At 50.1% G+C, this 14,990-nt stretch overlaps 1 protein-coding gene across 1 annotated transcript in view; it reads left to right on the top strand.

Annotated features, from left to right (window-relative positions):
- Window positions 1–14,990, top strand: part of LOC144891299 (uncharacterized) — a 168,314-nt gene that overhangs the window by 37,259 nt on the left and 116,065 nt on the right. Inside the window, exon 3 of the mRNA XM_078773978.1 lies at window positions 13,988–14,112. Within this exon, the coding sequence (XP_078630104.1) occupies window positions 13,988–14,112 (125 nt within the window). The remainder of the gene's footprint in view (window positions 1–13,987; window positions 14,113–14,990) is intronic.

Raw genomic sequence — 14,990 nt, 5'->3', positions numbered from 1 at the left:
GCCAAACCGGTAACTACATTGTTGTAGGAACTGTTTCAGATGCTCCAATGTAACTTTTTATTGTGAAACTCCATTAGTCCCACGGAATAAACAGTAGGTAATGAATAAACAGTAGGTAATGAATAAATAGTAGGTAATGAATAAACAGTAGGTAATGGCCGACGAAGGAGGACGTGATCATGCTGCTCTTTGTGCTGGATGTGCCTAAGAGATGGGCAGAGCTCGGTGCAGCCGAACGAGAAGGACAAAGGGAGGAGCTCTTGCCTGTTTGCTTCGCACCGGCGGCTGGCTGTGGACACGACTTCGCGCCAACGCGTGTTTTCCCACGCAGGGACGCGGGACCTGTGAACCACACCAAACGTGATCACGTCCTCCAGTAGGGACTTCCGCTTCCGGTCCGGTATGAAGAGGACGCAGGCGTCACATGCTCGGCGCTTCTTCGACCGGGCCACTGTCAGTTGCTTGCTTTTTTTTGGTGGTCGTGCGGATTTTTTGGCCATCGAGTCTGCCCTCTGCATAGCCCCGGCTCTGCTCCCTGCTTTGCCTGCCCGGCTCCTTCGCCTGCTCGCTGTTTCCTCGGGCACGCTCTCGTGGGTTGTGACCATCGCAGCGGTTTGGTGGCGGTTTCCCGCCGTGATCTTGATTTATAGCAGCGACGGTCGATTGCCGCTGCATTTGCCGCTTTGCCGTGATCAACCTTGGCCTCGTGATCGTCTCTTTGCTCCTGCCTGCCCTCTGCTTGGTCCCGGCTCTGCTCCTGGCTTCACCTACCTGGCTCCTTCGTTTCCTCGGGCCCACTCCCGTGCGTTGGGACCATTGTTTCACCTCCTCAACCTTGGCCCCGTCTCGTCTCTCCGCTCCTGCCTGGTATGGCTCTGCGGTACTCCGCCGCAAGGCTCCTTCTGCTCAATACCCGCTCCACCCCATCATGCATCTCTGCCATCAAATCAAATGGACTCCTCCGTCGACCCAGGTACATTCACCGTGGCTCCGGTCGTAAGTTTGTATATTTGCAATCAGGTCACTCCATCCCCGTCCTCTGGTCGGCTCAGCGCACTCTCACTCTTCGTCCCAGCACACCTGGTCACAGCAATGCACACAATCGCACCTCCTGCCTACGAACCCTGGCTAAATCACCTGAATTCATCCCTGCTGTTTAAAACAACATCAAGCTCACCCTGTTCAACGCCCGGTCCCTCAACAACAAATGCCTCATCCTGAACGAATACATCCTGGATAACAAACTGGACTTTCTCTGTCTCACTGAAACCTGGCAAAAACCTCTGGACTACTACACACTCAACCTCACCACACCCAATGGATATTCCTACGTCAATAAACCACGCTCGGAGTGGTGGAATTGCCGTTATCCACCGTCAAGACATCAGGACCAGCCTCATCCCCATCGCCTCATCCTCATCATTTGAACACCTGGCTTTTAAACTCTCTGGTCGCACGCAGTCATTCATGGCTGTCGTCTACCGCCCTCCCAAACCACACCCATCATTCCTGTCTGACTTCTCCTACTTTCTGACCCAGCTATGTTCCCTCTCCCCCTCAATCCTCTTCCTTGGTGATTTCAATATCCACATGGACTCCACTGACTCCACAATAACCACTGACTTCACTGATTTACTCACCTGCTTTAACCTCACTCAACATGTCAACTTTCCTACCCATATCCGTGGTCACATTTTGGACCTTGTCTGCTCTACTGGACTAATTTTGCACCATCTCTCTGGCTCCGACCTCACCCTCTCTGACCACTTAGCTATCACGATGACCATGAACATCCCCACCCCAACACCAAGACATTATCGCACTATCAACTTCCGTAAGCTAAACGCTCTTTCACCTATCTAATTCTCATCCACCCTCTCTGAAAAAATGTCCACTTCTCCCTTCGTTGACCTCCACACCCCTTCCGACCTCACTGACTATTACAACCACACTCTCTCCTCCTGCCTTGACCAGCTTGCGCCTGTAAAAACCAAAACGGTTTCTTTCACCCATTCTGCTCCCTGGTTTACCCCTGAACTCCGCCTGATGAAAACTCGTGCTCGCCAACTTGAAAGACTCCGCAATAAAACAGGTCTCACAGTTCACTCCCAGGCCTACAAGGACCACCTACAACACTATAAAGATGCCCTCTCCCGCGCCCGCTCCGCCGACTACTCTCAAATTATCCACTCTGGCTCCGGAAACCCAAAAGCACTTTTCTCGACAATAAACAAACTCCTCCGCCCCCTGAACACCACCACCCAGTCATTCACAGTAGACAACTGCATCTCCTTCCTCTCTTTCTTCCAACGCAAAATTGACAACATCTACAACAGCTTGACCACCGCCGCACCCGCTCCCCCTCCAACCACCTGCCCCCCCTTGTCCTGCCATCTCCTGTCTCGGTTCTCCCCAATCTCCCCTACTGACCTCTCTGAACTCCTCATAGGAATGAAAACTGCCACCTGCACTCTTGACCCCATCCCCTCCAGCTTTGTCAAGGCCTCCCTCCCTGCTCTCTCTCCACTTATCATTGCAACAATAAACTCCTCCCTGTCTACAGGCATCGTCCCACCTTCCCTCAAAATTGCTGCTGTTACCCCCATTCTAAAAAAACCTGGTCTAAACCCTGACACCCTAAACAACTTCAGACCCATCTCCAACCTACCCTTTCTGTCAAAAGTTTTGGAACGTGCTGTAGCCACTCAACTCAAACATCACCTCTCTGCCAATAACCTGTATGAAACATTCCAATCCGGATTCCGCTCCAACCACAGTACTGAAACTGCTCTCCTCAAAATTCCTCCTCTGATGCTGGCAACCTCAACATTCTCGTCCTCCTCGACCTCAGCGCTGCCTTTGACACCATCGATCACACCATCCTCCTCACCCGACTTGAAACCACCTTTAACGTTACCGGCACGGCCCTCTCTTGGATTAAATCATACCTCTCTGACAGACGCCAGTTCATCTCCATCAATAACTGCAAATCCCCCACTGCTCCCCTCCCCCAAGGTGTCCCCCAAGGTTCAGTTCTTGGCCCCCTCCTCTTCATCCTTTACCTGTCCCCCCTCGGTCACTTAATCCGCCGTCATGGTCTCCAATTCCACTGCTTCGCCGATGACATCCAGCTTTTCAACTCCACCAAGTCCGTCTCCACCGACACCCACTCTATCCTGACAAACTGCATCACTGAAATAAAATCCTGGCTTCAAATCAACTGCCTCAAGCTTAACTGTGATAAATCTGAAATAATCATCATTGGCCCAAAAACGCTCACAAAATCCACCCATAACTTTGCCCTCAACATCGACGGTATCCCAGTATCCACCTCCCCTCACATCCGGAATCTTGGCGTCATCTTTGACCAAACCCTCTCCTTCGACAAATACACTAAACAGATCACAAAGTCAGCCTTCTTTCACCTGAAAAACATCGCCCGTCTCCGCTCATCCCTCTCCTCCACGGCTGCAGAAACCCTCATCCACGCCTTCACCTTCTCGTCTGGAACACTTCAAATCAAACTCTTCACTCGTGCCCAACTATTCTATTTGAACGGCACCAAATGACCGGTGTGTTTGGTACATAAATGGATAAAACATCATCATGTCTCCTGGCATTTCACCTGACACACGCCTCCCATGGAGGTCACCATCCTCCAACAAGCATCCTCAGGTAATAATCCATGGATGATTTGAAGGCTTCTGATTGGTTGTGCGCACCGGAGAATGCTGCTCAAAAACGAGCATGATCTTCTAAGAGTGCCGAAGGTCGACGCCGATAATTGTGCATCTGAAATGAAATCTCGAATGTGAAACTACTTTTTCATGCTGAGCATAACCTGTGGCTTAGAAAAACCTAAATTTCAGGTAGAGGCTCGACAGGTGCATCGAGCTTGAAGGAACCATCCACTCGGCGGGTTTTGGCCTAGTTTCTCCACACGAGTGTAATTGATCAAATCCACAAAGTTATTTTAATCCTCAAACCCAAACATTTTATAGACTTTTAAGATCTTATTCACTCCCCATGGTACTTTGAATCATTCCATGCCTTGAACCTTAAACCATCCATAAGGGAGCAAAATTAGATGGATCTGAACCATTTACATCATTGTTCAGGTGAGGGAAGGGGTGGATGGATGGATGAGTGGTGGGATGGATGGATGAGTGGAAGGATGGATGGATGAGTGGGAGGATGGATGAGTGGAAGGATGGATGGATGAGTGGGAGGATGGATGAGTGGAAGGAAGGATTAATGATTGGAAGAAGGGATGGAAGAGTCGATGGAGCGTTGGATGAGTGGAAGGAGGGATGGATGAACGGAGGGATGGATGGATGAGTGGGAGGATGGATGAGTGGAGGGATGGATGGATGAGGAGGGATGGATGGATGATTGGAGGGATGGATGGATGAGTGGAGGGATAGATGGATGAGGGGAAGGAAGGATGAATGATTGGAACAAGGGATGGAAGAGTCGATGGAGGGATGGATGAGTGGAAGGAGGGATGGATGTGTGGAGGGATGGATTGATGAGGGGAAGGAATGATGGGTAATCTTTAAGGAGGGATGGATGAGTGGGAAGAATGGATGGATGAGTGGGAGGGATGGATGGATGAGTGGGGGATGGATGGATGTGTGGAGGGATGGATGGATGTGTGGGAGGCTGGATGAGTGGAGGGATGAATGTATGAGTGGAGGGATGAATGTATGTGTGGAGGGAGGGATGGATGTGTGGAGGGATGGATGGATGAGTGGGAGGATGGATGAGTGGAGGGATGGATGGATGAGTGGGAGGATAGATGAGTGGAGGGATGGATGGATGAGTGGAAGGATGGATGGATGAGTGGGAGGATGGATGAGTGGAGGGATGGATGGATGAGTGGAGGGATGGATGGATGTGTGGAGGGATGGATGGATGAGTGGGAGGATTGATGAGTGGAGGGATGGATGGATGAGTGGGGGGGATGGATGGATGAGTGGGGGATGGATGGATGAGCGGATGGATGGATGAGGGGAAGGAAGGATGGGTAATCTCGAAGGAGGGATGGATGGATCTCTCAATGGAATGAATAATTTCAATGGCTGCTGAATCTAATAATAATAATAATACATTTATTTTATATAGCGCTTTTCAAGAAGCCCAAAGGCGCTTTGACAGAGTACATAAAACAAGTGCAAAAAGACAAAAATCAATAGGTGAATAATCAAAGCAAAAGGAAGGAGAAGGAGAAGAGATAGTACAATGACCCAATCGGAGGAGCGGCGAACAAGTAACGCCAGCGTCGTCTCCAGACGGGACCGGAAGCGGAAAAAAAAATGCAAGTTAACCTTGATCAACCTACGATGAGGAGCAACGTGCTGATTCCCCTCCAACAATTGTCTGTTGGTGGTTTTGTTTTCATGCAGGTGCATGTTTTCAATTGGATGTTGGAGATATGATCGGGGGTTTCACGGGTTAATCGGCTGTTTACACACGCACAACTAAATGGATGTTAATCTCCCTTCATAAATTGCTATTTAAATGGGTAATTAGTTGTGCGTGTGCAAAGATGTTTTTGTCGGTGTTTAAGGGTTAGACATGTGTTAGCAAGACTCTCACCAACACCTTTCGTAAATTCGACCCTAAATATTCAATATCCTGATGTTGGTCATATCAATGTTGTACCTGTGATAGTTCATTCCATTTATTTATTATATTTTTTCATTTTAAATTGAATCTCAAAACGTTTTACAAAGAAAAGTAAAAATATAAAATTAGACAAACAATTACACAAAAAGATGTAAAAAGATTGGGAATTTAAAAGTTTAAAAAAGTGAATTTAGTGAATCTCTAATTAATCCTCTGATGATTGTAGATGTTGTGGGAGCTGTGCTCGCACGATAAAGCCAGACAAAATGGACGACACAGGAACGAAGTTTCACCGAGCTATTTATTTAGCTCAAAACCAAAGAACTCAAAAGCACTCTGAACCCGCCCCTCGAACGGGCGGCAATTTATATCGCAAACTGAACACACAAAAGCCACGCCTCTCAGGCGGGGCGTGGTATGCAAAATAGGTAAGTCACGCCTCTCGACGGGGCGTGGTATGCAAGGCAAGTGTTCGCCCGAGAAAGACAAGTCTGGACAAGCCCGGGCGAGTCCGGACACGTGACCGCTCGCCGGTTGCGTCATCGGCCGGTGCACGGTAATTGTGTCATGCTTCCGGTAACCGCTACATGCGCCCCCCCAGAATTAACCTGCACCGGGAGAGTTAGTTTGAGGGGGGTCCTGATGACCCGGCCGAAACGACCCCTGGCGATCCGTGTGGGGGTGGTAGGTGGCGTGGCGGTGGATGGTCGGGCGGGGGGCTTGGTTGACGGGGGACGGCCCCGTCGTGGAGGAAGCGCCAACCGTGGAGGTTGGTCGAGGTCCAAATGGGCCGGCTTGAGGCGGTCCACAGAGATGCGGTCCAGCTTGCCGCCGATGTCGACGATGAATGACTTGTCGTCCCTCTTCAGGACCCGGAAAGGTCCATCTTACGGCAGCCGGAGCGGTCCCCGGTGTGCGTCGTGCCGGATAAAAACGTACTCCGCAGTGCGAAGTGCTGGGGGGACGTGGGGTTGGGGGCAGCCGTGGTGGGACGTGGGCACGGGGGCAAATCTCCTGGCGGCCTCCTGGAGGTCCGAGCGTTGGCGAGCCGCGGACCAGGGGCCGGTGGCGTCAGGGATGAATTCGCCCGGCACGCGCAGTGGCTGGCCGTAGACCAGCTCGGCGGTGGAAGCCTGGAGGTCCTCTTTAGGGGCCGTTCGGAGGCCCAATAGGACCCACGGGAGCCTGTCGGCCCAACCGTCGTCCTGGAGGCTGGCTCTGAGAGCGGCCTTCATCGAGCGGTCGAACCGCTCGCACAAGCCGTTGGCTTGGGGGTGGTAGGCCGTGGTGCGGTGCAGCTTGACCCCCAAGGCCTGGGCGACTGCGCCCCAAAGCTCGGAGGCGAATTGCGGGCCTCTGGTGGAGGAGATGTCCGAGGGGGCGCCGAAACGGGCAATCCAAGTGCCAACGAAGGCCTGCGCCACGTCGGCGGATGTTGTTGATGCCAGCGGGATGGCCTCCGGCCACCTGGTGGTCCTGTCCACCATCGTGAGGAGGTGGGTGAAGCCCCGCGAGGAGGGAAGGGGTCCCACCAGGTCCACATTGACGTGGTCGAAGCGCCGCGCGGGCACGTCGAATGGTGCCAACGGGGCCTGGGTGTGCCGGTGGACCTTCGCGCGCTGGCAGGCGACACAGGCATTGGCCCAGTCGCGGACGTCCTTACGGAGCCCGTGCCAGACGAACTTTGCTGCCATGAGCTTCTGTGATGCTTTCCGGCCCGGGTGGGACAGGCCGTGGAGGGCGTCAAAAATGTGCCGCTGCCATCCGGTAGGCACGATGGGGCGAGGTTGGCCCAGGGAAACGTTGCACAGGAGAACTGTGCCTGTGTCCTCGAAGGGGACGTCGGCCAACCGCAGGCCTGTGTCCGCTGTCCGGAGGGCTTGCACCGCGGGGTCGGCGGTCTGGTCGGCCGCCATGCGGGCGAAGTCCACACCCAGGTGGACGGCGTTCGCGCCGGACCGGGAGAGGCAATCGGCCACAGCGTTGTCCTTGCCCGCGACGTGCCGGATGTCCGTCGTAAATTCGGACAAGGCGGAGAGGTGGTGCTGCTGGCGGGCCGACCACGGCTCCGTAACCTTGGCCATAGCGAAGACCAGGGGTTTGTGGTCCACAAACGCCGTGAACGGGCGGCCCTCCAAACGATGGCGGAAATGGCGAACAGTCAGGTAAAGGCCGAGGAGCTCGCTGTCGAAAGCGCTATACTTGCGCTCGTTAGGGCGAAGCTGCCGGCTGAAGAAGGCCAGCGGTTGCCAAGCCCCGTTCACCCACTGTTCATGCACGGCGCCCACCGCGTAGTCGGAAGCGTCCGTGGTGAGGGCGATGGGTGCGTCGAACACCGGGTGCGCCAGCATGGTCGCGTTGGCGAGGGCCAGCTTAGCACCCGTGAACGCCGCGTCCATCTCTGTGGTCCAGGCGACGTCGTGCTTGGCCGGCTTGCCCCGGAGGGCTTCGTACAGGGGGCGCATGAGTTAGGCGGCGCGAGGCAGGAACCGGTGGTAGAAATTTACCATCCCCAAAAATTCCTGTAGGCCCTTGATGGAGCGGGGGCGCGGGAAACTTGTGACTGCCTCCACCATGGTAGGCAGCGGGACGGCCCCGCGCTTCGTGATGCGGTGCCCCAGGAAGTCCACGGCCGTTACGCCAAACTGGCATTTCGCCGGGTTGATGATGAGGCCGTGCTGGCCGAGGCGCTCGAAAAGCGTGCGCAGGTGGATGAGGTGCTCCGCCCGGGAAGTGCTGGCGATGAGAATGTCATCCAGGTAGACGAACAATGCCCAATCGCTCCAGCGCGTCGAATTCCGCCTTCGCCACGGCGAGTTTGGCCGGGTCGAGGCGGAAAGCCCTGGCGTAGACCGGTGGACCTGTGGTCGGGATGTGGTGTTCGACGCCGTGCTTGACGGCGACGGCTGAAAACGTCGGCTGCGTGAGGGCGGGAAACTCGGCGAGTAGGCGGGTGAACTCGTCCACGGCCGGGAGCGCGCAGGCTAGCTTGGTCGGAGCGGAGCCGCTCAATGAGCAAGCGAGCGAGCTGAATGTCTCTGCGTTGATGAGCCGACGCCGTTTGACGTCGACCAAAAGCCCATGCGCACAAAGAAAATCTGCACCCAGCAAGCCCATGGGCACGTTCACCGTGATGAAGTCCCACCTGAAGCGCTGGCCCCCGAAGCAGAATGCGACGCTGCGCAGACCGAAGGTGCGGATGGAGGAACCGTTTGCGGCGACCAAGGCGGGGCCACATAGGGCGGCCTGTTTGTCCTGCACCGAGGCGGGTATCACGCTCAGCTGAGCGCCGGTGTCGCAGAAAAAACGCCGCCCGGACTCCGTGTCCGTGATAAACAGAAGGCTGCCTGAATGGCCGACGCTCATGGCAGGCAGCGAGCGCCGGCCTGGTCGTTTCCCGATCTGCCGAAAGTGCGCGGTGGGCGGCACGTTCTGGCTTTCTGCCTGAACCTGGCGTGGTAATAGCACATGGTCCGCTCTGGTGGAGGCTCCGGCGGTCGCGTCAGGTTCGGTCGGTCGAAAGCCAGACAAAATGGACGACACAGGAACGAATAGAGTCCCTGTATAAAGAGAGTTGCGCCATGCGCTGACCCGAGATTTCTGGTCACGTGATTTCGTGGCGCCATTTTGTGTCTAACTTCACCGTGCGTGAACGTCAGCTTGGTACGGGAATGTTGTTTATTGCCAAACAAAATGACTGGTTGTTCTGCTTTTGGTTGTTCAAACCAATCTGGGAAATATAAGATGTATAGATTTCCAAGTGATAAAGTCAGAAGACAAATTTGGGAAGCGAAAGTCAGACGAAAGAGCTGGAAAGCGATCGACTCCTCGAGACTCTGCCAGGTAGGCCCACGCCGCTTGATGATCGATGTTCAAAAGCAATTCTATCTGCTCGGTTTTTTTTTGGTTGTCTGTCCGTTGAAAACCCTTTTAAAGGGAAGTGATTTGTGTTTGTTTATAATCTTCAAGGAGCTGACCAAAAATGCATTTCCGTGGGAAGAACCCTGCTCAATTTTTTTCGGGTAGTCCTAGCGGACCGCATATTGTCATTGATTGATGAAATGTCCCGGTACAGTGACATTGCCTGGTCTGCGGTTGGGTAGTCTGCGGGAAATGTCACTGTACTTTTTCAGAGGGAATGAATTTTGATTTTATAGGGGTGGGAAACCCATGGTCCATTTTGTTTTCAGTTGTCTGTCCGTCCATTCAAAACTTATTCCGAGGCAAGTTATTTTTTTGGTTTAAAATCTTTAGCCTAATCGGCAATCATAAAAGCAATTTTAGGGGGGGACCTGCTCAATTTTTTTGCGGATTGTGCAGCCATCCATACGTCCAAAATTTGACGAGTTATTGTTTGCTTTGTACAGTGCTCATGCGTCTTGTGGCATATTTGCTCAAATATTTCCCACCCCGGGATTTATGGCCAAATTGTAGTGATGGAAGATTTTGCACATTGGACAATCCCTATATATTTAACCTGGTGACAGCTATCGTTCCCAAAACATACAATATGAGAGTAGTGAACAGAGTAGTGATGAGTCTCACTTGTGAGGAGTGAACGGAGTAGTGATGAGTCTCACTTGTGAGGAGTGAACGGAGTAGTGATGAGTTTCACTTGTGAGGAGTGAACGTAGTGGGATGAAGTGTTGGTCTGGTCAGAGTGTTGTATTACGGGCAGAGTTTTCTTACGGTCTGAATGTATGAATCATGTTCTGTACTGAATGTATGAACCAAGTTTTGTACTGAATGTTTACTGTGTTGGCCTCATCGTGTTCCTGGTGAAATTAAACAAGTTATGGTGAATACGACGTCTTATCTGTGCTTTTCCATATCTGTTCGACTAGACGAACCGTGAACACTGCAGGTATTTTTAAAAGTTTTTTCTCTGTTTAATTACGGCTTGGCGCAGTCGAAAATTAAGTGTTAATTAAGTCGCCAGCTATGAAACATATTAATCGATCAGGCAATATCCATCAGAGTTCTGGGCAAGGGTGTAGTAATAAATGAACGTTTCAATCTTACTAGATGCCGATGACGTTTTCCTTATGTCAGAGACAGAAGCTGACTTGCAGCTTGTTAAATCATTACAATGGAAATTGAATATAAATGTCGATAAAACTAAAGTTGTACACTATAGAAATATGGCAATACCACGTACAGAATTTGTTTTAAGTGTGTTAAACTATATGTCGGCTGGAAGTCCTACACCGGAATTGCTCTCGGCACCCTTTAAAAAATATTGGATATGCCCACACTCCTTTCTAAAAGTTATTAAAATTCAGAGAACGACAGCATTGGTTTGTCTTACTTATAACGTTAGCTCTTATATGCAGTGTTGGCTTGTAATATGCATTGCCATACCACTTTTAATATCACCACACAGCTCTTTTTCACGGCAATAGCTGAGTTTTTGACAAAACAAATATCACCTGTATGTAATAATAAGACTAAATATGTGTAGTAAATTTTTTTTTAGCAGGTTTAGAATATATCACCCCATATCGCGAATGTACATGTATATCTAATCCGACACACTTAGACACAAAATGGCGTCCAAATTTGAGTTGACACAACTCTATATACAGGAACTCTAGGAACGAAGTTTCACCGAGCTATTTATTTAGCTCAAAACCAAAGAACTCAAAAGCACTCAGAGTCTGAACCCGCCCCTCGAACGGGCGGCAATTTATATCGCAAACTGAACACACAAAAGCCACGCCTCTCAGGCGGGGCGTGGTATGCAAAATAGGTAAGTCACGCCTCTCGACGGGGCGTGGTATGCAAGGCAAGTGTTCGCCCGAGAAAGACAAGTCTGGACACGCCCGGGCCCGGGCGAGTCCGGAAACGTGACCGCTTGGCGCTTGCCGGTTGCGTCATCGGCCAGTGCACGGTAATTGTGTCATGCTTCCAGTAACCGCTACAATGTGGAGATTATCCCGTTGTTCCAGTTTATCCCGTTGTTCCAGTTTATCCCGTTGTTCCAGTTTATCCCGTTGTTCCAGTTTTTCCCGTTGTACCAGTTTATTCCGTTGTTCCAGTTAATCCCGTTGTTCCAGTTTAATCCGTTGGTCCAGTTTAGGCCGTTGGTCCAGTTCATCCAGTTGTTCCAGTTTATTCCGTTGGTCCAGTTTATCCCGTTCTTCCAGATTATCCCGTTGTTCCAGTTTATCCCGGTGTTCCAGTTTATCCCGGTGTTCCAGTTTATTCCGTTGGTCCAGTTCATCCAGTTGTTCCAGTTTATCCCGTTCTTCCAGATTATCCCGTTGTTCCAGTTTATCCCGGTGTTCCAGTTTATCCCGGTGTTCCAGTTTATCCCGGTGTTCCAGTTAATCCCGTTCTTCCAGATTATCCCGTTGTTCCAGTTTATCCCGGTGTTCCAGTTTATCCCGGTGTTCCAGTTTATCCCGGTGTTCCAGTTTATCCCGGTGTTCCAGTTTATCCCGTTGGTCCAGTTTATCCCGTTGGTCCAGTTTATACCGTTGGTCCAGTTTATCCCGTTTCAGTTTAATCCGTTGGTCCAGTTTAGGCCGTTGGGCCAGTTCATCCAGTTGTTCCAGTTTATTCCGTTGGTCCAGTTTATCCCGTTCTTCCAGATTATCCCGTTGTTCCAGTTTATCCCGGTGTTCCAGTTTATCCCGGTGTTCCAGTTTATCCCGGTGTTACAGTTTATCCCGGTGTTCCAGTTTATCCCGTTGTTCCAGTTTATACCGTTGTTCCAGTTTATCCCGTTGGTCCAGTTTATCCCGTTGTTCCAGTTTATACCGTTGGTCCAGTTTATCCCGTTGGTCCAGTTTATCCCGTTGGTCCAGTTTATCGCGTTGGTCCAGTTTATCGCGTTGGTCCAGATTAGTCCGCTGGTCCAGTTTATCCCGTTGGTCCAGTTTATCGCGTTGGTCCAGTTTATCCCGTTGTTCCAGTTTATACCGTTGTTCCAGTTTATCCCGTTGGTCCAGTTTATCCCGTTGTTCCAGTTTATACCGTTGGTCCAGTTAATCCGTTGTTCCAGTTTATCCCGCTGTTCCAGTTTATCCCGTTGTTGCAGTTTATCCCGTTGTTCCAGTTTATACCGTTGGTCCAGTTTATTCCGTTGGTCCAGTTTATCCCGTTGGTCCAGTTTATCGCGTTGGTCCAGTTTAGTCCGCTGGTCCAGTTTAGTCCGCTGGTCCAGTTTATCCAGTTGGTCCAGTTTATGCCGTTGGTCCAGTTTAGCCCGTTGGTCCAGTTTATCCAGTTGTTCCAGTTTAGGCCGTTGGTCCAGTTTATCCAGTTCTTCCAGTTCATGCCGTTGGTCCAGTTTATCGTGTTGTTCCAGTTTATCCCGTTGGTCCAGTTTATCCCGTTGGTCCAGTTTATCCCGTTGTTCCAGTTTATACCGTTGGTCCAGTTAATCCGTTGTTCCAGTTTATCCCGCTGTTCCAGTTTATCCCGCTGTTCCAGTTTATCCCGTTGTTGCAGTTTATCCCGTTGGTCCAGTTTATACCGTTGGTCCAGTTTATCCCGTTGGTCCAGTTTATTCCGTTGTTCCAGTTTAGCCCGCTGTTCCAGTTTATCCCGTTGGTCCAGTTTATTCCGTTGGTCCAGTTTATCCCGTTGTTCCAGTTTAGCCCGCTGTTTGCAGTTTATCCCGTTGTTGCAGTTTATCCCGCTGTTCCAGTTTATCCCGTTGGTCCAGTTTATCCCGTTGTTCCAGTTTAGCCCGCTGTTCCAGTTTATCCCGTTGGTCCAGTTTATCCAGTTTTTCCAGTTCATGCCGTTGGTCCAGTTTATCCCGTTGTTCCAGTTTAGCCCGCTGTTCCAGTTTATCCCGTTGTTCCAGTTTACCCCGTTGTTCCAGTTTATCCCGTTGTTCCAGTTTATCCCGTTGTTCCAGTTTATCCCGTTGTTCCAGTTTATCCCGTTGTCCCAGTTTATCCGGTTGTTCCAGTTTATCCCGTTATTCCAGATTATCCCGTTGTCCCAGTTTATCCCGCTGTTCCAGTTTATGCCGTTGTTCCAGTTTAGCCCGTTGGTCCAGTTTATCCCGTTGTTCCAGTTTATCCCGTTGTTCCAGTTTATCCCGTTGTCCCAGTTTATCCCGTTGTCCCAGTTTATCCCGTTGTTCCAGTTTATCCCGTTGGTCCAGTTTATCCCGTTGTTTCGGTTGATCCGGTTTATTTGATTTTCATCCAAATCCCTTTCTAACTTCGTGCAGTAAATGCGGTAATTTTGGGTTTAAGTTGTTTCACTCACAAATGTTTATTTTATAATCAAAATATATTTATCAAATGAAACATTTATATTATTCGTGTAATCATCCCATTCGGTGAGTATATTTAGTGAGTTTCGTGTGTTCATTAACACTGATTTACTCTTCCTGTAGGTTCGATGTGGAGCATTACATACCAATTGGGCAGAAATTAATGGATATTAAAGGAGAGCTGTATCCAAAACCCAAGCTCATTGCAGATGCTGCAGGGAATGTAATGGCAGACGAAGGAACAGCAGGTGGGAACTCATCATTCATTCATTCATTCATTCCTTACACCTCGTGTTCACTCTGTCGTTTCTCTCACTGTGTGATTGGTTTGTATAATGTACCATGATCAGTACTGTGGTACAACATAATATTCTTATACATATTGTGCAATATCAACCATTTTTTTAAAAACATAATTTACACTACTTTTACACCCTTTACCTGCATGTTGTTGAGTACCTATTAACTACACCGAGCATGAGTACAGGTGATGTGCAGCAGAGGGGACTGTGTAGTTACACTCAGAAAATGACACATTTGGGCAAACTTGGACACACTTGGACTCACTTTTGGACAAACCTGGACACACATGGATCCACTTGGAAAAACATGGACACACATGCACAAACATGGACCCAATTGGACAAACATGCAAAAACATGCACAGACATGAACACACATGAAAACACACACACACACACACACACACACACACACACACACACACACACACACGGACACATGGACACACATGGACACACATGGAAACACATGGATACACATGGACATGAACTTTGAATAAACTCTCTGTGAATGTTTATTTGTCTGTTGATCGAAGTTTCTAATCTCAGATTAAAAACAAACAATCAATCAATTGGACACAATCAATCAAACACCCGCTCGTGCAGATAAATGTAAATAACTTCAAATGAAACGTTTTAGAAACGGTAATTACACTCCTGGGATAATAATGGTTTTGTTACAATTGTTAAAGCAGGTACAATGACGTATGGTACCTTTATCATCGAACATTTAACAATGTTGGTACCATGCCATGGCACGGAGGAGGGGAGGAGGTAAGGAGGTACGGAGTGAGGGGAGGAGGTAAGGAGGTAAGGAGTGAGGG

Source organism: Myxine glutinosa, chromosome 3 (assembly GCF_964187855.1).
Source record: "Myxine glutinosa chromosome 3, kmMyxGlut1.1, whole genome shotgun sequence".
Lineage (NCBI taxonomy): Eukaryota > Metazoa > Chordata > Myxini > Myxiniformes > Myxinidae > Myxine > Myxine glutinosa.
This window is presented reverse-complemented; position numbering and strand designations above follow the sequence as displayed.